This window comes from Rhineura floridana, chromosome 7 (assembly GCF_030035675.1).
Source record: "Rhineura floridana isolate rRhiFlo1 chromosome 7, rRhiFlo1.hap2, whole genome shotgun sequence".
NCBI classification, from domain to species: Eukaryota; Metazoa; Chordata; class Lepidosauria; order Squamata; family Rhineuridae; genus Rhineura; species Rhineura floridana.
The window spans coordinates 152,140,036-152,167,069 of NC_084486.1; the positions used below are offsets into that span (position 1 = coordinate 152,140,036).

At 47.1% G+C, this 27,034-nt stretch overlaps 1 protein-coding gene across 4 annotated transcripts in view; it reads right to left on the reverse strand.

The window, feature by feature from the left end:
* P3H2 (prolyl 3-hydroxylase 2) overlaps positions 1 to 27,034 on the reverse strand; it is a 164,526-nt gene that overhangs the window by 58,953 nt on the left and 78,539 nt on the right. For all 4 annotated transcript variants that reach the window (XM_061637620.1, XM_061637617.1, XM_061637618.1 and 1 more), the window contains exons 2-3: positions 8,811 to 8,957; positions 7,466 to 7,655 (exon numbers count right to left, since the gene is read on the reverse strand). In XM_061637620.1, the coding sequence (XP_061493604.1) occupies positions 7,466 to 7,655; positions 8,811 to 8,957 (337 nt within the window). The remainder of the gene's footprint in view (positions 1 to 7,465; positions 7,656 to 8,810; positions 8,958 to 27,034) is intronic.

Sequence of the window (27,034 nt, forward strand, 5' to 3'; positions counted from 1 at the left end):
TGGTATTCCCGATCTCTATGTATGGATGTGAAAGTTGGACAGTGAAAAAGGTGGATAAGAGAAAAATAAACTCATTTGAAATGTGGTGTTGGAGGAGAGCTTTGCGGATACCATGGACTGCGAAAAAAACAAATAATTGAGTGTTAGAACAAATTAAACCAGAACTGTCACTAGAAGCTAAAATGATGAAACTGAGGTTATCATACTTTGGACACATAATGAGAAGACAGGATTCACTTGACAAGACAATAATACTGGGAAAAACAGAAGGGAGTAGAAAAAGAGGAAGGCCAAACAAGAGATGGATTGATACCATAAAGGAAGCCACACACCTGAACCTACAAGATCTGAACAAGATGGTTTATGACAGATGCTCTTGGAGGTCGCTGATTCATAGGGTTGCCATAAGTCGTAGTTGACTTGAAGGCACATAACAACAACAAAGAACAAATTAAACCAGAACTGTCACTAGAAGCTAAAATGATGAAACTGAGGTTATCATACTTTGGACACATCATGAGAAGACAGGATTCACTAGAAAAGACAGTAATTCTGGGAAAAACAGAAGGGAGTAGAAAAAGAGGAAGGCCAAACAAGAGATGGATTGATACCATAAAGGAAGCCACAGACCTGAACTTACAAGATCTGAACAAGATGGTTTATGACAGATGCTCTTGGAGGTTGCTGATTCATAGGGTCATCATAAATCATAATAGATTTAAAGGCACAAAACAACAACAACATAACTGCAGCAAGTTTGCTCTTGCGCCACCTTTTCCTAATGTGCACCAGCCATGGGGCATGAGGTGTGATGCTGATGCTTGTGCTGCACTCCCTGCTGACAGTGCACTGCTGGTTGCTGGGATGGGGACAGAGCAAGGCAGCATGGCGACAAGGGCTGCAGAGGACCAGTTTGGCAGTTGTAGTGGGGACAGATGCACGCATACTTGCACCCGTCACCAATCAGGGGCTTTCCCTGCCCTCCCCCTGGCCCACCCCATCCCAGTAGCATTGCCACAGCCCAGAGGGAGGCACACCTCATGGGCTGCAACTGATGTGCACAGTCGCACAAAAATCATGATATGACCATGTGAACATCATTTCTTCTTTTTTCAGTGCTTCACCAATTGTGCACATGTTCATGTCCCTGCTTTCTGGCTTTGTAGTCTAAAAGACACAACATAAAAGGATAAAGGATTGCGAGAGTGGGGGGGGGGCACATCAGTGACAGCATTCTTATAAATGCCACAGTTCAAGGAAAGGAAGAGCCAGAATCTGGTTTCTCAGCAGAGCCGATGGAACAGCCCTGCTCCCCTTCAGTTTCACTACGGAAACAGCCAGGGAAGCTGAAGCTCCAAAATCCAGGGAAAAATTTGGAGGAGAAGAATAATGGGAGCGTTCCTAATAATAATCCATGATAATCATGACACTTCTTCCAAACAAAAAGACATGAGAAAACAAATGTCTCTGCTTAGAGATGTAAGAAGGCATCATTTTTTGCTCCGTTATTTGTCTCACTGTCCATTGTGGTACAGTTGCATAACTTATGTAATTTTTATGATTAAATACATAGGTAATTAATTATTTAAATTACATCATTACAATGCCATTATGCTGTTCCATCCACTTCAGCACAAAGGAAGCACAATGCAAATGGGGGGAGGGGAATGCTTTTGAGGCATGTTCTAGGGCAGGCTTCCTTAACCTGACGTGCTGGATGGGGATGGTGCGAGGTGGGGCCCAAACTGTCTGGAGGGCACCAGGTTGGGAAAGGCTGTTCTTGGGTACACCCCTTGGGCCTCACAACCACCTCTGTGTGAAGCACATTGAACAACACACCCAAGAGTGCACATTGCAGGGAATGAGCAGTGGCGGTGATCGTGGTAGGGGTAGTGGTGGTTGTGGACACATTTTCTTCCAAAGGCAGCTCATTCACCAGTAATGAACTTCTGAGCAGCAAAAAAATCTCTATGGACAGGGGCCATGCAATGCTGGAAGATTCAAGATAGGCAGGGGGAAGGACTTCCTTCACACAGCGTACCATTAAACTGTGGGATTTCTGTCCAGTTCTGGTCTCCGCACTTCAAATAGGATGCAGACAAACTGGGACGGATTCAGAGGAGGAAAACAAAGATGATCAGGGGACTGGAAACAAAGCCCTATGAGGAGAGACTGAAAGAACTGGGCATGTTTAGCCTGGAGAAGAGAAGACCGAGGGGAGATATGATAGCACTCTTCAAGTACATGAAAGGTTGTCACATAGAGGAGGGCTGGGATCTCTTCTCGATCGTCCCAGAGTGCAGGACATGGAATAATGGGCTCAAGCCAGATTTCGTCTGGTCATCAGGAAAAACTTCCTAACTGTTAGAGCCATACGACAATGGAACCAATGACCTAGGGAGGTGGTGGGCTCTCCGACACTAGAGGCATTCAAGAGGCAGCTGGACAGCCATCTGTTGGGAATGCTTTGATTTGGATTCCTGCATTGAGCAAGAGGCTGGACTTGATGGCCTTATAGGCCTCTTCCAACTCTACTATTCTATGATTCTATGATTTGGTCCCACAAAAAGCAGTGATGGCCACCCATTGGATGGCTTTAAAAGAGGATTAAATAAATGCATGGAGGAAGATAAGGCTATCAATGGCTACTATTAACCATAATGGCTATATTCTACCTCCACCGTTGGAGGCAGTATGCCTTTGAATGCCAGTTGCTTGGAATCGCAAATGAGAAGAGTGCTGTTACAGTCAGATCCTGCTTGGGGGCTTCCTTTTGAGGCATCTGGTTGGCCACTGTGAGAACAGGATGATGGAAGAGAAGGACCACTGGCCTGATCCAGTTACTGGGCTCTTCTTATGGCTAAGCTTCTGAGGAACTCCGTGGCAACTTGGAAGACAATTCAAGCCCCCCTGAATGTTGGCAGAAACAGCAGAGGAGAAAGACATCTCCAGAGCCATAGGAATGTTTTTGGAGAGTGGAAATGGCAAGGGAGATGACATTTGGAATGACAAACTCGTTCCAGATGACTCTCAGACCCACCAGTTGCCCAACCTTCACTGTGGGGAAGAGCCACTTCCCTGGGTCCTGGGGGTCCTATAGGCACCATCATTGCCCAGCCCCTGGAGTCTCTGGAGCAGGAGGGATTAAGAGAGGAAAGATTTTATTTTTATTTTATTTATTAAAATTATTAGTCGCCCATCTGGCTGGTTCTCCAGCCACTCTGGGCGACGCACAACATAAAACATGCAATTCCAACAGTAACACTAACACCTAACCCACCCCAAAGGCCTGCCTGAAGAGCCAGGTTTTCAAGGTCTGGCGGAAGCTCATCATAGAGGGGGCATGGCGGATGTCATTTGGGAGGGAATTCCATAGAGTGGGTGCCATGATTGAAAAAGCCCTCTCCCTAGTTCTCACCAGTCTAGCTGATTTAACTGGTGGGATGGGGAGGAGGTCTTTTGAGGCTGATCTTGTTGGGCGGCAACAATGATGCTGCTGCTGGAGGTGCTTCTTCAGATAGACTGGGCCGAAACCGTGCAGGGTTTTAAAGGTCAAAACCAACACCTTGAATTGGGCCCGGAAAGCAACTGGTAACCAGTGCAACTCCTTCAGCACTGGAATAATGTGGTCTCAGAGGTGGCTACCCTTAATTAGGCGAGCCGCCACATTCTGTACCAGTTGCAGCTTCCGGACCGTTTTCAAGGGTAACCCCACGTAGAGCGCATTACAGTAGTCTAGGCGAGAGGTGACCAGGGCATGTACCACCGGTGGGAGCAGATGGTTGGGAAGGTAGGGGAGAGGAGACAGCAGCTGGACCTCTGCCCAAGCTCCTGGCCCACCTCCATCTACTGAAAGAGCAAGAGGCCGCACAGAAAGGGTGACGGGGCCAAGGGAACCTCTGTCTAAGCTGGGAAATGAACCAAGCTGGGCCTAGGAGGCGGGGGTGGCAGCAAGGCCCCCATCTGGGAGGAGGAAGAGGATGCCGCTTCTTATGCTTCTCAGTAACTTCAGTGTCAGCCACCAGGCTCAGTCTTTGAGGTGCCCGTGGCTCCTAGGAACCTGGATTTCTGCACCTCTGTGGTTTGTTTCTTTGAACAGCAACATGTATTCTCCATAGGAGCAGCAGCAACAGAAGTAAACAAACTTCAACCCTCTGCTAAATAAACTTTTTCCAGCCAAACAGTCCCTGATTTATTGCCAGCATTTCTCTCCAGTGACCAATCAAGCCGTTTATGATATCCTTCATCCTTAACCCTGCTGGGCTGAGGGCCAAGTAAGAAACTAGGAAGCACAAAAGCGTTCCTCTCGGCAGATTTCTGATCTCCCATCTTTGTGAGCAGCCGCTGTTGCACCCTGGAATGATTGTCAGGGGCCAGCAGGGGCAGGAAGGTGGACCTTCATAGGCAACGTCAGCCCGTGTGACTGGCTTGTTGTTGTTATATGCCTTCAGGTCGATTACGACTTATGGCGGCAGACAAAACTCCTAGAGTGGCCAGGATGGAACCAAAAAGCACACCAGATTGGATCAAGGAACAGATAGGTTAGGAGAGGTAGATAGCGGGCCAGGCCAGTGGAGGCTTGTACATTACGGCAAGTGGGGCACTGCCCCACCAACCTCAGTCTGCCCTCACCCTGCCCCCACATGTCTGCCTTCTTATTTACAATCAGTCCAGAGGGTGGCAGCCCTACCTATCCACGTCCTCTTCGAGCTTCAGTGTTGCCCTCATAGAACTCACCAGGGAGGGGGAGAACACTAGAGTTAGTGAGCTCAGCCTGTCATTGGGTTGGGCTCTGCCTCCTATTTGGGCTCCCTGCATTCCGCCCCACTGGTCACGATGGGCAGCAGCCACCACTGGACCAGCAGGGGGTGGCTGTCCCTGAACTCAGGCCTAGCACCCGTGTCCTCCAACCCAGGGTCACTTCAGGCAGCCGCTGGAGTTGGGAAGTACGAGGTGGAGCCAGGAACCAGGAGTGCAAAAGGGAGACCATTCAACTCTTTGGGTCAGGGGTTCCGTATTTATACCTGACCTGGCCGATCCAAAGGCTTTGCAGTGCCAGCCAGTCACAGTGTTGTCTCCCAAATGGGTCCGTTGCCCGGTGCACAGTACAGCCAAATGACCACACCCAGGTTGAAGGGTCCAACAAGTTTATTTCGTTCTGGCCAGAAAGAGGTGCAAGGCGATAATTTGCAAAACAAGCACACCCCTTATGGGGGTGCTACACTTTTATACATTGCAAACCAAAAATTCATGGCACATTCTAATTGGCCTCTTAGTGCCAACTTGTCACCTTTCCATTGGTTGATCTTCTAACTATGCCCTCCACTTCTTATGCACACGGCACATTAATTTTTCCTCCCATATCTGCATTCCAGTTCGCCATTACAGCAGCAGTTTCCAAGCACGTATTTTAATGATAAGGTTCAGCAAGCATGTGACTTCTCTAGGCCTTGTAAAATTTAGTTCCTTCTTTGTTTTTCTTAAAAATGCTGGCCCTGAGTCATCAACAGGAGCTGAGGTGTGCCTGTAGAGGGCCTGGGGCATCCACAAACCAGGACTGCTGACAAGGCTAGGCATCAACCTCAGACTGGGATGTCCTGGGTACAGACCTCAAGCCCACTGGCAGGCAGAAGACAAGCCAGTGAACAGGGCTGGAGGAAACAGGAATTAAAGGTGGGCAGCAGGTCGAAGAGAGAAAAGCCCATGGAAGATGCAGGGCAAGCAAGAGCAGTTCAAAAAGAGACCAGAGGCAGGTCCCTGGAAGCAGAGATCCCTGCAAGCGAAGACCCCCTGAGTTGTTGAAAGATCAAAGGTGGGGAAAGGCCATGGCTCGGTGGTAGGACAGCAGCTTTGCATGCAGAAGGTCCCAGGTACAGCCCCCAGTATCCTCAGGTAGGCCTGGGGCAGTGGCGGCTGGTGGCACCGATGTCAGTGGGGCAGGAGAATCCGCTCTGGGATTTAGTCCAGACTAAAACCTTGGACAGCTCCTTGGAAGTTCAGACTAAAACCCAGAGTGGATTTCCCTGCCCCACTGACATCGGTGCCACCAGACGCCACTGGTCTGGGGAAGAGTCCTGTCTGAAATCCTGGAGACAGTGGAGACCAGGCGAAGGTAACGTGGTGTTCTTGAGATGCTATTAAATGGCACCTTCCTTCTTCCCTGGCCATTGGCCATGCTGATGGGAGTTAACAACATCTGGAGGGCACTACACTGGCTGCACCTGGTGTAAGCAATGGCTCTGACTCAGCACACCACTTCCTGTAGTCCTACGTTGCTGCCAGGGCTGGCGGTAGGCCAAATGGCACCCCAGGCCAGGAGAGTCTTTGGCATGCACCCCGTCCCCAGTTCTAATTTTGAATACATTTTTATTGCACTTGGAGCCTGTTTCAAGACTCTGACACACAATTAGCATGCATGATTTATCTCTGTTTCAGGATACTTTTGCATGCTGGAATCTGCACATCTCCATTTATTAATGCTGAATGAACTGATAGTTCAACTGTAGAATGGGTAGTTGAACAGATAGTCTGTGACAGGGACACTCTGAGGTTGGCTACTACCCCCCTAACCTGAGGCCCAGGTGGTTGCCCTAAATCCAGCCCTGCTTGCTTCCTGATTCCTGTCTGCTGACTCCTCCCCACACTCCAATCAGCAGCTGCCTTTGTATCATTCAAGCTCAGAAGCAAGTTGCTGCTGAATACCAGTTGCTGGGGTGGGCAAAATAGCCAGGGTGGGCTGATGCTTGTGGACTTCCCATGGGGACACCTGTTTGGCCACTTTGGGAAGCAGGATGCTGGATGGCATGAGCCTTTGGCCTGATCCAACAGGGTTCTTGTTATGTTCTCTGGTTCACAATGGCACCGACACAAGAGTTACTGCTCTAAGAAACCTGTGTGCCAGGCGCATGCCATCTTGAAGGCTCATTACAATCCTCTATCGCGGCTGCACATCCCAGTCCATAGACAGATGTTTAAAAATCTTTTTTATACACAGAGCAGGCAAAATTTGCCACTCTCAGTGGTACCCAACATCTGCCACTTCACATTTCTTTGCAGCAAAACTGCCTTTGCTGAGTGAAAATAATTGGCTGCCCTGCCCGCTTCCTTTTGCAAGGGTTGTTGGGAGACTGAGGCCAGGGTATTTGGGGCATCTAAATTAATCCTGGCTGGGCCTCTATCTAGGTCAGCAGAGCAGGGCTGAAGAGATAATTCTGAGAGCCGCAGAAAGCCCCGCTCTTCTGCAGGAGAAGGGTGGCCCATAGCTCTGGGTTAGAGTATGTACTTTGCATACAGAAGGTCCCAGGTTCAATCCCCAGCAGCATCTTCAGGTAGGGCTTGGGAGAGTCTTCTTCCTTGGAGAGCTGCTACCAGTCAATGTCAACAGTACTGAGCTAGATGGACCAGTGGTCTGACTCAACAGAAGGCAGCTTCCTCTGTGCCTATATTCCCCAGGGAGCTTACTTACCTGCGATCGCTTCATAGAGGGTGGCTTTATAATCCAAATACTCATATTCCTCAAATCTCTGCGATCCCTCACACAGGACCCGACATTCTGTATCAGCAATGCTGTAGCCTCCCAGTGCCCTTTCCAGGAAATCAATTGCCAGGTGGTACTCTTCTTGTTCATAATGCCTCACTCCCGAAAGATAGTCCTCCTACAGTACCAAAAAGAGGTAGGCTTTAGGGTAGATACTGGTAGGGGAGATGCCACTGATGGAGACCACCAGAGAGCAAGACAACAGGGGGACCCTCAAACTGCAAGTAAGACAGGACTGGAAGCCCAGAGGGTCCACAGGTCAGGGGCAGGAAACCTATGCTGCACGCTGAAAGTCCCAAGCTGAATGACTGGCTGTGCAAGGTGGAATCTACTTGAGATCCTGGAGATCTGCTAGAGTATTGGTCCACTTAGAGGGAAGGCAGATTCAGAGATAGGGTCCATTCTCCCAGGCTTCCTAGACCAGCCTTTGCTAAACTGGTGCCCTCCAGATATTTTGGACTACAACCTCAATCAGCCACAGCCAACACGGCTGATGGGAGTTGTAGTACAAAACAACTGGAGGGCACCATCTTGGCAAAGGCTAGTCAAGGAAGTGCCAGTCTCTTAAAGAGGCAAGCGTCCCAGAGAATTATGGAGCTTCTTTTGCATTTGTAATATTCTATTGACCAGAACTATCACTAGAAGCTAAAATGATGAATCTGAGGTTATCATATTTTGGACACGTAATGAGAAGACATGATTCGCTAGAAAAGACAATAATGCTGGGGGAAACAGGAGGGAGTAGAAAAAGAGGAAGGCCAAACAAAAGATGGATTGATTCCATCAAGGAAGCCACAGACCTGAACTTACAAGATCTGAACAGGGTGGTTTATAACAGATGCTCTTGGAGGTCACTGATTCATAGGGTCGTCATAAGTCAAGATCAACTTGAAGGCACATAACAACAAAAACTAGTGCCTTTTATAGACAACGTCATCAAGAAGGCTCAGCATGCACAGAATCGTTATCAGTTGGGGAAAACGAAGATGCAGAGGTTGGGGTGCAAACTACTGCCACAATGATGCACCTCTACCACCCAACTGCAGGTGGTGGAGGGCTTGTTACCATGCAAGGGAGAGGCTGCTTTCCATCCATTCAGGCATTTTGAGCATTGATAGCATATGCTAGCATATGCTCAAAGACCTGCTCAAGATTCTGCCCATGAGGATCCCACCAGATTTGCTCCACATTTTACTTCCAATTAAATGTCAGCAGTGATCTCTTTTTCAAATCTGAACAGAGGGCCCTATTTTGCCCCCCTTTATTTGTTTACCATGTGTGGCCTGGCCTCCCGGTCAACCAAATCCACCTTGCCCGCCATGGTCTTGTAAATCTCAAGGTCTTGCTGAACTTCCATGTGCTCTGGGTTGGCCAAAAAGAAGGTGTGAGCAGCATCAGCTGCCTTGTCCAGCTGGTTTAACTGGAGAGAGAGAGAGAGAGAGAGAGAGAGAGTTACTAATGGGGAAAGTGTGTCTGATCCACAGCAAATCCCTTATTTATTTGTTTATTTATTTACCCAAGGCAAGAACAAAGAGTTACAATAAAAACACCATTAGCAAATCCCACGTCATCACCATCAATATTCACCATTCTTTATTAATTTTCAATGCTATATTACAATATGTTTTCCAGAAACCTGAATAAACAAACAAGGGGAAAAATCACATAGCAATTGAAGGTTTAAGAAACAAAAATATAAAACCCCAAAACCCGAAATAAAGACTCTCTGAAGTGAGACCACTCCTGAAGAAACCCTCCTTGGACCCAGATAACTTGAACAACTATAGACCTGTGGCGAATGTTCCGTTCCTGGGCAAGGTTCTGGAGCGGGTGGTGGCCGACCAGCTCCAGGGGCTCTTGGATGACACTGATTATCTTGATCTGTTTCAATCCGGTTTTAGGCCTGGGTTTGGTACCGAAACAGCCTTGGTCGCCCTGTATGATGACCTTTGTCGGGAGAGGGACAGGGGGAGTGTGACCCTGTTGATTCTCCTTGATCTCTCAGCTGCTTTTGATACCATCGACCATGGTATCCTTCTGGGAAGGCTCACGGAGTTGGGAGTTGGGGGTATTGCTTGGCAGTGGCTCCGCTCCTACTTGGTGGGTCGTCAACAGAAGGTAGTGCTTGGGGAACACTGCTCGACACCCTGGACTCTCCATTGTGGAGTCCCACAGGGATCGGTACTGTCCCCCATGCTTTTCAACATCTATATGAAGCCGCTGGGTGCAGTCATCAGTGGTTTTGGAGTGCGTTGTCACCAGTATGCTGATGACATGCAATTCTATTTCTCCTTTTCATCTTCCTCAGGTGAGGCTGTTAACGTACTAAACCGTTGCCTGGCCGCGATAATGGATTGGATGGGAGCTAACAGACTGAAGCTTAATCCAGGCAAGACCGAGACGCTGTTAGTGAGTGCCTTCTCTGCCCAGATGGTGGATGTTCACCCTGTTCTGGACGGGGTTACACTCCCCTTGAAAGAACAGGTTCGTAGCTTGGGAGTTCTTATCGACTCTATTAAAGCTAGATTAACTAAGCACATAGAAGAACAAGCCTTGCTGAAGCAGAGCCAGCATGGCTTCTGCAAGGGAAAGTCCTGTCTCAGTAACCTATTAGAATTCTTTGAGAGTGTCAACAAGCATATAGATAGAGGGGATCCAGTGGACATAGTGTACTTAGACTTTCAAAAGGCGTTTGACAAGGTACCTCACCAAAGGCTTCTGAGGAAGCTTAGCAGTCATGGAATAAGAGGAGAGGTCCTCTTGTGGATAAGGAATTGGTTAAGAAGCAGAAAGCAGAGAGTAGGAATAAACGGACAGTTCTCCCAGTGGAGGGCTGTAGAAAGTGGAGTCCCTCAAGGATCGGTATTGGGACCTGTACTTTTCAACTTGTTCATTAATGACCTAGAATTAGGAGTGAGCAGTGAAGTGGCCAAGTTTGCTGACGACACTAAATTGTTCAGGGTTGTTAAAACAAAAAGGGATTGCGAAGAGCTCCAAAAAGATCTCTCCAAACTGAGTGAATGGGCGGAAAAATGGCAAATGCAATTCAATATAAACAAGTGTAAAATTATGCATATTGGAGCAAAAAATCTTAATTTCACATATACGCTCATGGGGTCTGAACTGGCGGTGACCGACCAGGAGAGAGACCTCGGGGTTGTAGTGGACAGCACGATGAAAATGTCGACCCAGTGTGCGGCAGCTGTGAAAAAGGCAAATTCCATGCTAGCGATAATTAGGAAAGGTATTGAAAATAAAATAGCCGATATCATAATGCCGTTGTATATATCTATGGTGCGGCCGCATTTGGAATACTGTGTACAGTTCTGGTCGCCTCATCTCAAAAAGGATATTACAGAGTTGGAAAAGGTTCAGAAGAGGGCAACCAGAATGATCAAGGGGATGGAGCGACTCCCTTACGAGGAAAGGTTGCAGCATTTGGGGCTTTTTAGTTTAGAGAAAAGGCGGGTCAGAGGAGACATGATAGAAGTGTATAAAATTATGCATGGCATTGAGAAAGTGGATAGAGAAAAGTTCTTCTCCCTCTCTCATAATACTAGAACTCGTGGACATTCAAAGAAGCTGGATGTTGGAAGATTCAGGACAGACAAAAGGAAGTACTTCTTTACTCAGCGTATAGTTAAACTATGGAATTTGCTCCCACAAGATGCAGTAATGGCCACCAGCTTGGATGGCTTTAAAAAAAGATTAGACAAATTGATGGAGGACAGGGCTATCAATGGCTACTAGCCATGATGGCTGTGCTGTGCCACCCTAGTCAGAGGCAGCATGCTTCTGAAAACCAGTTGCTGGAAGCCTCAAGAGGGGAGAGTGTTCTTGCACTCGGGTCCTGCTTGCGGGCTTCCCCCAGGCACCTGGTTGGCCACTGTGAGAACAGGATGCTGGACTAGATGGGCCACTGGCCTGATCCAGCAGGCTCTTCTTATGTTCTTATGTTCTTATGTTCCTTGTCTCTTGAGGCTCAGGTAGCCTCAGTGGCAAGGAATGCTTTCTACCATCTCCGATTGGTAGCCCAGCTACGTCCCTATCTGGACAGTGACGACCTCGCCTCAGTCGTTCATGCTCTGGTAACTTCTAGATTGGACTACTGCAATGCGCTCTACGTTGGGCTGCCCTTGAAGACAGTTCGGAAACTACAGTTAGTTCAGAATGCAGCAGCCAGATTGTTGACGCGGACAAGAAGGTCCGCTCATATTACACCCATTCTGGCTCGTCTGCACTGGCTTCCTATTTGTTTCCGGGCTAAATTCAAAGTGCTGGTTTTGACCTATAAAGCCTTACACGGCATGGGACCGCAATACCTGGTCGAGCGCCTCTCCCAATATGAAACTACCCGTACACTGCGCTCAACATCTAAGGCCCTCCTCCGAGTACCATCCCATCAAGAAGCTCGGAGGGTGGTGACTAGAAATAGGGCCTTTTCGGTTGTGGCTCCCGAACTGTGGAATGGTCTTCTTGATGAGGTGCGCCTGGCGCCGACGCTGCTATCTTTTTGGCGCCAGGTGAAAACCTTTTTATATTCCCAGGCATTTTAATGCGTATTATTATATGTATTGTTGTATTTTGTTACTGTTTGATTATTTTTGTTTACCTTTGTTGGTTTGATTCTATTGTATTATTGTATTTATATATTCCTGATTGCTTTATTTTATGTACACCGCCCAGAGAGCCCTTGGGCTTAGGGCGGTATATAAATTAAATAAAATAAATACATAAATAAAATAATAAGGCAATATATCATACTGGATTTTTTTTCTGTTAAAATATCTGAAGAGTTTATAATAAAAATCACATCATCATCATTTACCTGCCCTTCACCCTGAGGCCCCATGGTGGGTTACAACAATTTAAAATACATGCTTAAAAACAATTTAAAACAATTTTGAATCACAAACATCACAAAAATAAAAATGGAAATGGACTGCCTTCAAGTCCATTCCGACTTATGGCGACCCTCTGAATAGGGTTTTCATGGTAAGTGGTATTCAGAGGGGGTTTCCCATTGCCTCCCTCTGAGGCTGAGAGGCAGTGACTGGTCCAAGGTCACCCAGGGAGCTTCATGGCTGGGTGGGGATTCGAACCCTGGTCTCCCAGGTTGTAGTTCAACATGCTAACCACTATGCCACACTGGCTCAAAAAATAAGGTGGGTCCTAAATTTATATATCTCAGGTGTCGAAGGCCAGAGTAAAGAGGTGTGCCTTCAGCATTTGTCAAAAACTGTACAGTGATGGTGCCAGACGCCCCTCAGTGGGGCGGGAGTTCCACAACTTAGGGGCTGCCACAGAGAATGCCCTGTCCCAGGACCCCCCTTGAAATTGTAAGGGTGGTGGAACTACCAAAAGAGCCCCCTCTGTTGATCTCAACACCCAAATGGGTCTGGAGGGTAGGAGACAATCTCCCAGATATTGGGGCCATACGTCATTTAGGGCTTTGAACATGAACAGTTCAAACAACAACAGCAGCACAAGTAATAGTCTAAAATCAAATTTTAAGAAGAGAGAGAGAGAAGCAGACCAGAAATGCAGCAGGAACCACCATCACCCATTAAAGGTTTTGGAGAGCAAAGAGGTTGCCATCTCATACTTGGAAAAAAAAAAGTCAGGGTGTGTCGGCTGAACCTGCCTGAGCAGAGATTAAACCCATCTGAGCTCTAATGGCTGATTAAGCACCAGGAGGAAGGTCTCTGATAGATGTTGAAATTCCAGGCAGGCCTGTATCATATTATTAACAATACATTTATTTATTTGTTTAATTAATTGATTTTTTGTCCCTCCCTCCCAGGAGCACAGTGTGGTGTATACAGTCTCCCCCTTACAACAACCCTGCAAGGTGTGTCAGGCTGAGAGTTTGTATCTGGTTATGGTCACCCAGTCAGATTCGTGGGGAGCAGTGCTGTGAACCCAGGTCTCCACAGTCAGGCAGAGCAATCCTAAATATGGGAAGCCAGCAGAACCTAAGCCAGCATAAGTTGCTCCTGTTCCAGCTCTGTTCAGGAGGAGGGTTACTGCTGGCTGAGCCACCCTAAGGCTGGCAGCAGGGGAAACAGGCCTTTAAAACAGAGTTTGAGTCATACCACCCTATTTGCCAGTGTCGGTTTTGCTGGGTTACTGGATCACATGATGGAGCTGAAAGGTTTGGAATATGTATAAGCCTGTCCTTGTCCTGCCCTAGAACACTGCAGGCATGTCTCTTTTTTGGGATTCATGCCAGTGTAAATTCCGAGCATAGGTCTGGCTCAGCCAGGTTGAATGGCTTATGTCACCGTATCCCCAGCTGAGTCAGGATGAAGGAGGTACAGTGAGATATGACAGCCTAAGAACTGCCTATTCCAAACTTGCTCATCCCGAAAGATTTAGGGTTTGGACCGCATTGTAAACCCAACAAACCATTTTGTCACTTACAACAACATGTATACTTCTGCCAAGAATGCAGCGTACGGTATCCCACAAGATGAAAAAACATGTTTAGCTATATATAAGCAATGTGGTTTTAAAAACACAAACCCAAGGCCACACACACACAGACATGAAAATGAGATTTTCAGGATGCTGAATCTTCTCTTCCAATATCAATTTTTCCACTTGCAGGCTGTCAATTTCAGTTCCTCATTTTTCCAAACTTAAGACCAGTTCTCCACATTTCTGCATCATAGAATCATAGAACAGCAGAGTTGAAGGGGCCTATAAGGCCATTAAGTCCAACCCCCTGCTCAATGCAGGAATCCAAATCAAAGCATTCCCGACAGAAGGCTGTCCAGCTGCCTTTGGCCTAATATAAACATTTTTGCAAATGAATTTTCTCTGTATGTTATTTTTAGTAATAGATGCATTTTTATGCACACTTTATCTCACTGTGGGGCATGGGCAAGAAATTTGATTCCATTCAAGCAGAATTTATCAAATTTTCTCTTGAAACAATATGAGAACTGAAAACACAGCCATCCTTCAAAATTTGCATTTATTTGAATTTTGCAATGCAGTTTGCCGACCAACCAATGTTTACACAAATGCATATAAGCGTGTATAAAAATGGATATATGAGTGAAAACAATATACAAAAATGCATTACATGACAAGAAATTGCTTGCAAAAATGTGTACATTAGCAAAAAGTGCCTACAAAAATGTGTTTATTAGAAGAAATTCACACTAAAATGCTAGAGAATTTTGAGGATTCTTTTTTAAAAAAAATCACAAATAGCTGCAAAAAATGTGCAAACCCGAATTTAAGATTGGGAGAGTGAGAAACTGAGAGAACCAAAAGGAGCAGATCTTTCCACCTCTACATCAGTGTATGTATTTTTGTACACATTACTTGGCTGAGAGCTGCATTGCAAAATTCAGAGAAGTGCAAATTTCGAAGGATGGCTGTGTTGAATTTCTTGAATTGTTCTGGAAAGGTTCTCCTTTAAAGATGAACGGAACTGAATTTCTCCCCTGTCCTTAATGGAAACCCAGCCTTCCAGTTTCCATTATGGATGGGTTTGGGGGAAGGAGATGCATTCTGAATGCTTGTGCCCCAGTTCTTGGCATCCCTGCCCCCCTGAAAATTACTGGGGAAGAGACATATTCCATGAGGGATAAAAACATCCACAAAACATTCCTTCCTCCCCCCCCCCTTTTGGGTCAACTCTACTAAAATCAAGTGATTTGATGCCTGGGTCAGACCAAAAGTCCATCTACTCCCTAGAAGCAGGGGTCCTAAGTAGGGATGTGGGAAGGCATCCATTTATCGCATGCAGGACTGTTTCTGTTCTGCTGCTGTTCGTCTTCTGCCAAAAACTACATTATTCATCTTGTCTGCTGTGGTGAAATTATGTGACATAATTCATTACCTAAATTACGTTATTGTTACATTAATCCACCTCATTCATTGTTGAAACACAATGCAAATTACGTATCGTTTGTGGACTGAAAGCAACAGCAGCAAATACCAATTGCATTCTCTGGATTGGTTTCCATCCTGTACATGAAACAAATAAGTCAGCACTGGCCATTTCCACTCCTGTTTCTGTTTTCAACATAACTCTCTGACTTCCCTAGTCAGAAGGCAACAGTCCCGCCCAGGTCTATATCACCAGCAGCAGCAGCAACAGCAACACTCAGCATGTGGTATACAGAGGTGCAAGGCTTCTTACTATGGTAATATCCTCCATGGCATGGCAACCGTAAGAGAAGCCCTGTAGCTCAAACAGGCCAAAGGGGGCCCATCTGGTTCAGCATCCTCTTATCCCAATGGCCAGCACCAGGGCCGGCGCCAGGCATGTCAGGGCCCTTGGGCACCAACTCCTCCATACAGGCCATGTGGGGCTAATAAAGCAGCCCGTGCGTCCCACCTACCTCTATCACTCCTGTAAATGATGTGCACACTATGCACGCACGCCTGCCATCAACCAAGATGGCGTAAGCCCCTTAGGGAAGCCTCTGCCTCCATCTTAGTTGATGCACTGCACGCATGTCATTTACAGGAGCAATAGAGGTAGGTGGGGCATGCGTGGCCCGCACTGACTATATTGGGGGGGAGGTGCCTGGGAGCCGGGTCCCGTGGCAGGGTCGGGAGCTGACACTGCCATGGATCGCAGAATGGGAGTGCCACCCTCCCACCCTAAGGAGGGGCCCCTCTGGGCTGCAGGGGCCCTCAGCCAGGGCCCGGCCTGGCAGCCTGCCCCCTGGCCAACATGATGTCCCAGTGGGGAGTGCCCAAGCAGAATGTAAGTGCAGTGGCATTGCCTCGTGAACACGGATCACTGTGCGGAGGCTAGCTGGGCCAGAGGCGCCCTGAGTGGATCCCACAAGTGACGAGGATCCCCTTACAAGCTGTGTGCCATGAAGGTGTCTCTGCAAACTTGTTTCTTTTTTGGAGCTCATAAAACAGGCTGTTTGCTTAACTGGCAGCGAGAGGCATCTCTTTATGTACAGTTTGTACAGTTCAGCAGAGCTCTGGGAGAACAGCTGGATTTGTGGTGGGGTGGGGAGGCAAGAGTGCCGCTTTCCCCCGTCACTTTAATGGGCATGCCTTTTGGCTGAGAATCTAAGAACCAGGCCCTAGCCCCTCCTCCATCTCCCCTCTCATAAAGAAGCTGTGAAAGGCAGAGGCTGCAACCCTACCAAGTGGCATTTCCTCAGGAGCTCAACAGACGAGAGGATTTGGACTTTGCAAGGCACTGACAGGAGAAAAATGAAGAATTTAAGAAGACTAGTCCTGAGCTGGGCAAGAGAAGCAGGAACGAGCAGGCAGGCAGGGCTAAAGAGATCTGATAAGGATACCCGTTGGATGGCCTGATTGGTATCAAACCAAAATAAAGAGCCATGGAGATGCCTTGGCCCAATAGAACACTGCTTGGATTACGAGACAAATGCAAACTTCCCTTGGGCGCTAAAGCAGCGAAGCAGACAAGAAGAGCACCCTTGTGAGGTATAGGGATGGGGAGCCAGCGTGGAAGACTCCTGTGGGGTTGAGTGTGGCTGTGTCAAGGATTTAGGACAGAGCAGGGGTGCCCCGATGGATACAATTAAATCTGAACATGTCATGGAACACTGGAAACACTAGCGGAACTAGGCCACAGCAATACGGTATATTTACCTAAGAATCAAGCCCATCGCTGGGAAGTATCTTTCAGAAGACAGCAAATGGACCATCCACTTCCTTAATGCTGTTCTGGAATCTAGACCCTCGACAAGGTCATTTAGTTCAACCCAGCTAGCGAAAGGGAGGTCTGTTCATCCTTTGTTTAGACCACAATGGACCCCAAGCCCGACCTTAAGAGGAGTCACTCAACCATCCCAAGGACATTGATTTGGCTACAGCATCACATCAACCACAGCGATGGCTGAACATGGCTCACCTCCACATCCCGCCCGTCCTGGCATTTCCCATTGGATGGCTTCCTGAAGGGATGCTGGGAGCGGGCATCAAAGTGCCACACCAGCCCCAACGCCCTCAAAGAAGGGAGGAAATGCCAAGATCCTACAGAAAGAGAGGGAAGCTTCTACTGGACCTGAGGGAAAATGTTCAGGAGCTGGGTGGATCAGAAACAACTTCAGAAACACTTTCTTAGATGCTGCGTTAGAAAAATAGGCTGGATTCCATCTATCTATTTTACCACATTTATACTCGCTAGGGATGGATCTGTAAAGTTTAGTTCTCCCGAGTTTCTCATTTTTCTTAAATTCAGTTCTCCGCATTTCTGCAGTAATTTGTGACTTTTTTGAAAAAAAAATCCTCATAAAAATATTTCAGCATTTTAATGCAATTTCTCCTAATAAACACATTTTTGTGTGCAGTTTTGACTAACACTCACATTTTTCGCAAGCAATTTATTCTAATATAGTGCATTTTGCATGCTATTTTCACCAATATATTCATTTTGTGCACCCTTTCCCCCAATATATGCATTTTTAAAAACACTCCTTGGTTAGAGAACAAGATTCATTCATTCATTCATTCATTCATTCATTCATTCATTCGGATAAGTGTAAATTTTGAAGGATGGCTGTGTTTCGGTTCTCATATTGTTTAGGAAAATGCAAATTTGATACATTTGGCTTTAAATGCAAACTGAATCTAATTTCTCCTCCATCCCAAATACCCACAAACCCTCTTACAGTGGCTTACAAAATCAAATTCTAAGAGGGTCCCTGTGCCCAGGCTCACAACCTAAAGTGGCATGGCACGCAAGGAAAAAGGAACGGGAGAGGAGAAGAAAAAGCAAGCGGCAGCAAATGTTCTTCATACAGAATAGCATGAAGCTGGAGAGTGGGTTAGCATCGCCATAAGCCCCTGAGTACGAATCCTTGACGCATCTTGGACCAGCCCCCAGAAGGGAAAGACAAGCGAGCAGCCCACAGGTCCACGAGCTCACAATGTTGAGATGTGTGTACAGGGGAAGAGATGTGAATTATGCCACAAACACTTTTTTCCCCCAACAGGCTTTTGTCTCCTGTCTCAAACTCTCCAAATCGTCCTTCTCCCTGAGTCCATTGGAATACCCAGTTGCGTTGCATCATCCCTCTGACTTTGGGCCATATTCACCATGTCCAGGGCAGGGGCGGAGAGAGCAGCTCAGTGGGCAGAGCATCTGCTTTGCCCCAGGGTTCAAGTCCCAATGGCATCTCCAAGTAGGGCTAGGAATGCCCCCTGTCTCCACCAGTCAGTGCTGAGACAAGACTGAGTTGGATGGGCCAAGGGTCTGACTCAGTATAAAACAGCTTCCTACGTTTGTGAAACCTGGAGAAGACCAGAGATTTTCTGCAGCAGCCCTTACAAGAACGGGGTCATCCCTGCCAGCTAGCTCTGTTAAGAACACCCTGGTGGTTATCAGTTACAGAGTGGCTTTCCTGGAAGGCAGCAGCCCAGCCTTCCTGGTTTACGAAGCATACTCCGTGTTCCGTGCAGAGCACGTCCTGGCAGGAAGCACAAGGCGAGGAAGCCACCCAGAGTCAAGCAGCCACCCCACCTTGTACCTCCAAGGCACAAACCTGCCACTTCCCCCTCCTCCTCCTCAAACCCCCAGCCCCTGCCTTGACTCAGGTGCCACGAGTGCTTTGCATTTTTGGAGGCCACTTCAAACAGCCCTTCAGCATGTTTACTTCTGGAAAGTGTCTGATGGGAAGTACCTGGGAGGGAAGAATGTGGAGGGTGGACCCAGGGCCAGAGGTCATTTCTTCCAAAAGCCTGAGTGGGAAGGAGTGTGCACATGGCGCATTTCATAAAACAGTCCTGCAGGCCTACTTCTCTCAGCTTGCAATGTGTTGGGCTGCCTGCACTCCCTTCTCGAACGGGAACACAATTAAATTTAGCAATGGGGCAAGCTCTGAACAGGGGAAGATTGGACCTCAGGCATCTGGGGTTTGCTCCATGGGCCTGTTCTGGGTCAGACCCAGACCTTTCTGGACACGTGTGCTCATTCCAACCATCCCTGCATGCTAATGCATGCCATAGATTTTGTTTTGAAATGCATTGGGAGCAGCTAGTGTGGATTGCTCCCTGATCAGGATCCCAGCCATTCCATTCCATTCCAACCCCAGGTTTTCCATATTTCCCCTCGTCAGTCAGCCAGCATTCCATTGCCACTGGGCACGCTCAGTCTTCATTAGTTAAGGCTTTGTCCCTAACAAAAATAATGTGCACTTCTGCTCCCTCTTGGGCATGGCTGGCACTGTTTTGGCTTCATCAGCAATGACACTGGACATCAGAAATGGAGGGAAGAGTTGTTGTGGTGCTTTGAGGTCTATTGCTACAATTGTTTTGTTCTTGAATGTGTGGAATACAAAAGAATCAATAATAACAATGTGCAGCAGAATCCAGGACCCCATAAACGCTGGGCAAGGGCTGTAGCTCAGTGGCAGAGGACCTGCTTGGCATGCAAAAGGACCCAGATTCAATCCCTGGCAGCATTTCTAGGCAGAGCCAGGAACGTTCCTTGCCTGAGACTCTGGAGAGCAGCTGCCAGTGATAGGTCAATGGTCTGACTCAGTACAAGGCAGCTTCCTTACTTCTTTTCCTGGAAAGGGAGTCCTCTTCACAATCCCACCCACCCCTCAGAAATGTAGGGAAAGGGGTGTGGAGTGTAAGCAGCTCAGCGGTCCCAGTCTGGGGGAAGCTCCTTAGCAGGGCCAGCACCAGAGGGCGGCCAGGTGAGGGCCTGGCTGAGGGCCCCTGAAGGGCCCCTCCTTAGGGTGGGTGGGTAGCACTCCCTTGTGCGATCTGCGGCTCCAGACGCTGCCAGCTGCCACAGATCATGGAGGGGGAGCTCCCAGACACCCCCCTACTGCTGTGCAGGCCCTCGATGGCCTCCTCCATGCCACACCTACCTCTCCCTTGACGTAAATTCTGGGTGCGCTGCGGGCACAAGCCTGCCATCAACCAAGATGGAGGCCGAGGTTTCCCTAAGGGGTTGATGCCTCTGCTGCCATCTTGGTGGATGGCAAGGATGCACACACATAGCACGCATGTGTGCCATCAACCAAGATGGTGGCGGAGGCATCAACCCCTTAGGGAAACCACAGCCACCATCTTGGTTGATGGCAGGCTTGCGTCCGCAGCGCAACCAGCATTCACCAAGGGAAAGGTAGGTAGGCAGGTCATGCGTGCGTATGCTGGTGCCCGCACAGGCTGGTGTCCAAGGGCCCTGGCATGCCTGGCGCCGGCCCTGATCCCTACACCCTGTCACCTGCTTATGTCACCAGGCGTCTTGAAAAGTAAAAGGTCTTGAGAAGTAAAAATAGCTGTGACTTCATTTCCGACAAGCTACTAGCCATGGTGGCTATGCTCTGCCTCCATAGTCGGAGGCAGGATGCTTCTGAACACCAGTTGCTGGATGCCGCAAGAGGGGAGAGTGCTCTTGAGCTCAGGTCCTGCTTGCGGACTACCCATGGGCAACTGGCTGGCTACTGTGAGAACAGGACGCTGGGCTAGAAGGGCCCCCTTTGGCCTGATCCAGCAGGCTCATCTTATGTTCCTGTGCTCTAAATGGACATCCTCCAAATGAATCCATTTTAAATGGGCCCTTTCTACATCTCATAGAATCATAGAATAGAGTTGGAAGGGGCCTATAAGGCCATCAAGTCCAACCCCCTGCTTAATGCAGGAATCCAAATCAAAGCATTCCCGACATTCTCGTGTATGTGTGTGTGTGTGTAGTCTGCCTATAAGTATCCAGTCATGTATGGAATATCAATTTTATATCTGATGACATTGTTTATTTATTTATTAAATTTATATACCGCCCGACTAGCAATAGCTCTCTGGGCGGTGAACATAAAACATGTTTCTTGTTTCTGAAATTGGTTGAATTGCTTTTGTTGTTTTTAGAGCCAGTGTTTGTGCGTTTCATTTTGTGATATCTTGTATGCTACTTCCGTGGCTTTATGCTGTGAAGCAGTCTATAAATTTGTGTAACAACAACAGCAACAACAGAGAACAGCTAACACACATGTTATCCTGATTTTATCGTAATAACAGAATTGTTCTCCACCCCCATGGCATAAGGCTCACGTACTGATTTGACATTTTACTGACAGGTAACCGCAGATGTGACATTTCAACTTCTAGCACAATCTGTTTCTGACTTTAAAGCAGCCATACTTTAAGAAAAAGATATTCAAAGGGAGATTTCAGGGTGGAACTGCTGAATTATAACTTACTCATTCAGAAAGAAAACCTAACCCACTTGATCAAAACATTCTCCAACCGGTTTACAGATAAAATTCTAAATAAAACATGGCAAAATTAAAAACAAATGTACCTAAAATCATTATAATGAAAAACAAGGATAAATCAATAAAACATTAAAACAAACATAGATAACTCAATCATGTGTCTGCATAGGTTTGCTGAAGCTGCGAAGTTTTCAGCAGGCATCTGAAGCAAAATATGATCCTGCCAAGTCAAGATTCCACCTCATGCATCTGATGACATGGGCCACTCTGTGACAGCTGATGTCGTAATAACGGCCCTTTGCTGTTTTTGCTGCTACAAATGAACAGAGCTCCCTCACTGGAAATCATAGTATCTGGTTTCTTTTGATGTTATCCTGTTTGTTTTGGTGTGTAATTGTTAGTGGCTTTGAGAATCCTTTTGGAAGCAGAGAATCGAAACATGAAGAACACCATCAGCCAGGTACAATATACAGAAAACTGACAGCTCCGAAACCCAAGGCTGTACTATATTCTTTGAAGAGCCTTGGGGGTAAGAAGGTATTCCACAAATATGCAAACATATTTGGGACTTAGTTGTGGTTCGCACACTTCACAATTTCTCCATACAACTGTTTACACAGGTACGTACCAGATGGAGAAGGACTAGTGTGACCTTTGCAGGTTTTCCTTGGGAATTACTATTTTTTCTTCAGCTAAGGTGGAGGAGGCACCGTAAGAAAGATATTGATACGAGATTATGGATGCAAAAGATCTCATAACTAGGGTTGCCAGGTCAGAAGCATCCCAAACCCTGAGATTGCAGGGGTGGGCCCTAGTGATGATGTCAGGGGGCAAGCCCTGGTGATGTCATCAAACATGATATGTTAAGCATCAACCACAGTTGCTTGGAGCATACCACTCAAACAAAAAAATTGTTTTTTGATTGGAAATTAAGATAGAAATCTTAGCTAAATGAGTGTGTTTCCAGGTCCAGCTGAAGTGACAATCATTTCTTTTCATCTGTTTAGGAAGTCTGGGTAGGGAACATTTAATCTAGCCTACTTGCCTCTGGCAATCCTCCGTGGCGCAGAGTGGTAAGCGGCGGTAACGCAGCCGAAGCTCTGCTCACGGCCAGAGTTCGATTCCAACGGAAGGAGGAAGTCAAATCTCCGGTAAAAGGGGTCGTGGTCAACCTAGCCTTCCATCCATCCGTGGTCGGTAAAATGATTACCCGGCATATGCTGGGGGGTAAAGAAAGGCCAGGGAAGGAACTGGCAATCCCACCCCATATATACGGTCTGCCTAGTAAACGTCACAAGACGTCACCCTAAGAGTCAGAAACGACTCGCACTATAAGTGCGGGGACACCTTTACCTTTTTACTTGCTTCTGGCAAGAAGGATTTAAATGCCCTCAGGCCAGGCCAGTCACCAGAAGGCCATTGAAGGAAGAAAGTAGCCTAGTTTTGTGGAGATGTTAGATGGGAGCACTCAGGAGTAAAGATGGATGCAATTCTAAATACACTTGCTAAGGGACTAAGCCCCCATAGAACTCAACAGGAATTACTTCTGAGTAGATATGGTTTGGATTGTGCTGTAGGTAAGGCATGACTAGGGATCCTCTGCAAAGATATCCATATCAACGCAGGGCTGGCAACCCCCTGCCTGGGATGCCCTGCCTGCCTGTTAACATGGCTGCTCAGCCAGGTCTGAGCAGGAGGAAGGTCCCCAAACAGGGGTGTTCAAGGGGCATGGTGGTGATGGAGTGGTAGATGGTAGACTGTGGAATAACATAATTTATTCCAGCTTCCTATTGTTAGAATTGCTGTGCTTGTAACTACACTAGAGGCTTGTTACTTGAAATGTTTGAGGGCAGGCAGGGAGTGAGACACTTCCATATGGAAAACAAAATCAATCTTGGGACAGGTTAGAGAGAGAAGAATGAATGAAACCCAAAAATACCATGGAGGAAGGATACATTTTTCTCCACTACACCCAACAGATCTACTAGCTGTCTTTCAGGAAACCAGTTTAAGTGCCTGGGCCTTTGAGTCTTCAGAATTGATTTAACAGAAGTTGGATCCCGTCTTAAATCAGCCACATCTGCAGTGTGCCAAACTTTTCAGAGGCCATCACAACAATGAGCAGACCTCAAAGACTGTTTTCTTTCCTCAGCTGTTTAATTGAATCACCACCCCCAATTTTGTTTCTCCAGAAATAATTGGAATTTTAGCTGGAGTGGGAGAAATATGATTCAAGTCCTTTGAGAGAAGGCAGACCAAGGATTTCACTGGTTTGAGACTGAGAGCCTTCCTGAAGCTTAGGGGTGAGAGGATTTCCCAAATCCCATATTTTTCTTTTGTCTGTTCCGAGTTCCAATCCTCCTGAATTCTGATTTATTTTAGTTTTTTAAAAACAAACTGTCATTCCTTCCAGTAGTGAATTCATATGTTGAGTGCTGACAGAACTGGAGTCAAAAGGGGCCACTGAGAAACAAGTGGAGGTGTCGGCATGCACAGCTGAACCCTGAGGTATGCAGAAGTAGAAAATTTTTTTTGAAATAAATCAGAGGGGACAACCCAAAAAAGAGCTCATTGAGGAGTGAGCACTCAGTGGCCCCGCTGGAGTCATAGAATGTTGAGTGCCAGTTGGAGGAAAAAGACTGCCCTGCGGTGTGGGAGTGAATCGGCCCACTTAGGAACATAGGAACCTGCCTTATACTGGCTTACCCAGCTCAGTGTATTGTCTACACTGACTGGCAGCGGCTCTCCAGGGTTTCAGACAGGGAATTTCTACCAGCCCTACCTGTAGATGCTGCTGGAGATTGAACCTGGGGCTCTTGCATGCAACACAAATGCTCTACCTGCTCAGTTACGGCCCCTCCTCTGGCAGCTTACAAAATCCCAAAGGAGACCACTACCCAGATCAATCAGATTGGGTGCCACTAGAGGCGGGGCCTTTTTGCTGGTGGCCTCATATTTCTGGAATTCCCTCCCATCTTTGGGTCCAGTTTTAAAGGCGTTTAAATGGTCCCTCTTGCTTTGAGCTTTTCAGCTGAGATATTGGGCTGGCTGAGATGGATAGATGGATGGATGCATGGATGGATGGATGGAGAGAGAGAACTTCTATGTATATTGGAGAGGGGGAATTTCCATGGGGAAGGAATGGCCAATTGCTAAGGCCACCTTATACTGACCAGAGCAGAAGGGGGTGGTGTTGAGGAACAGCTTATTATTTTCCCAATATTTTCCTCCCATTAACAGCAACGGAGGGAAATTAACTACATCAGCTCCAGGGTTTGCATAGTTTATCAGCTGGCTTCAGGGCATGGCAGCAGTCTTTGGCCATGAGACATGGGGACCCTGATGGGACCTGGATCCCAAAAAAAGTAAAAGGTCTAAGACACCCCCCCACACCCTTGACAACTATAATCCTGCTTTTAAGAACATCAGAAGAACCTTGTTTCTGGATCAGGCCAGGGGCCCTTCTAGTCCAGAATTTTGTTGTCACAGTGGCCAACCAGATCCCTCAATGGGAAGCCCATAAGAATGACCTGAGTCCCCTTATGTTTTTATTTATTTATTTAATAAATAAATAAAATTAATAGCCACCTGGAAGGGGGAGGTTGTCCTGAAAGGCATCATAGAAATATTTGAAATAAATACATCACGGGTTTGTTTTGCTTTCTTGGTTTTTTTCAACTTTTTTCACAAGTGTGTCTGCCCTTTAATACAACACGGTATGAATGAATCTTGGTCCACTCCTGCATACAGTCGCATCAGGATTCTTTTCGTTGGTGTTTATTAAATGTGCATGTGTGCACCAGCTATGTGCACTGTATGTGTGTGTACAAATATATACAAAAGAACTGAAGGCCTTAACAACTGCCGCAATCTATGCCTAAAACTATAAGAAGAGCCTGGCTGCTGATTCAGGCCATCTAGTCTGGCACCTTTTTCTCTCTCTCGCTGTGCCCAACCAGATGTCCCAGTTGGAGGCCTGCAAGCAAGAACTGAAGCTATCAGCAACTCGCCCCTCCTGCAGTTTCCAGCAACTGCCATTCAGATGCATACTCTCTATAACTGTGGAGGCAGAGCATAGCTATCCTGGCTAGTAGCCACGGATAGCCTTATCCATGGATTTGCCTAATCCTCTTTTACAGGGACTTTGTAGAAAATTTAGAAATGAAAATTAAAAAAAAAAACCACGAAAAGCAAGAGATAATTCCTAATGCAACAGCTCTCCTAGGGAAAGAAGTCCAAGCAGTTTAGAATCCCAACATTCAGGGAGAGATCTGGATGGGAAGAAACTTTGCAAAGCTCCCCATCTCTGGATAACTTGAGACTGAAGCCTGCTCTGCTTGACCCCTGGGCCTGCTAATCCATTAGAAAGAGCAGCCCACCCCCACCTCTGAGGCAGCTCCTCCAATCTTCAAGGCATATCCTTGGCTCTGGAAGCTTGCGGGAGAGCGTGCCATGCCGCCCGGCCCCAGCACAAACCGCAAACGCTGCTTCTGAAAGCAAAACCTCCCACTGCCTCCCTGCAGCCATCACTCGGTAGTCATGTCCAAATAGACTGTTTTCATTTCCTGAGAACCTGGATCCAATTATGCCAGTCTGCTCACTGTGATAAAACAAAATCTGTTCTAGTCAGATGGGTGGGTGGAAATGAACCACGAGCTTCAAAGAGGCACTTCTGTGAAAACATTGACCAATGGCTTTGCCCCATACTATTTTTGAACTGATATGCAAAGCCTGTTTAATTGGTGACCCCAAAGCTGAATGTTGCCATCAACTCCATGTTGGGAACTACTAGCTATCTGACACCTTCCCACCCCCAACAGGGGACAGAGGAGGTTGCTGCTCTAGGCAGCAAACAGGGGGTTTATTGAGTCCAATAACAATAGCAATTATTATAAAATAAGAACACTATTTTGCAATAAAAAACAATTAAATAAAAGTCCTACTCCTGCCTGAGAGAGAAAGTGACTAATTAAAAGCCAGTTCATAGGTAATACTGTGATGACTCCACTAAACACAAAGCAATTTGAGGGAGAAGCTGGAAGGAGGAAGTTTCTAATTAAAGTTGCAGGGGACCTTTCCTAAACAGGACTCCCATCTGAGTAAGCATATAGTGGGAACTTGGCCATGGTGACAGCCAATACTGGGTGAGATAGAATTACGCAACTCTGTCTCACTCACACACACGAGTACCCAAGGAGCGTTCAACAAAGCTGAATGACTGGAGATTCAAGACAGCCAAAAGGAGTAATTTCTTCACACAGTGCACAGTTGAGCACAAGATGTGTTGACAACCACCAAGACAGGTAGCATTAAAAGG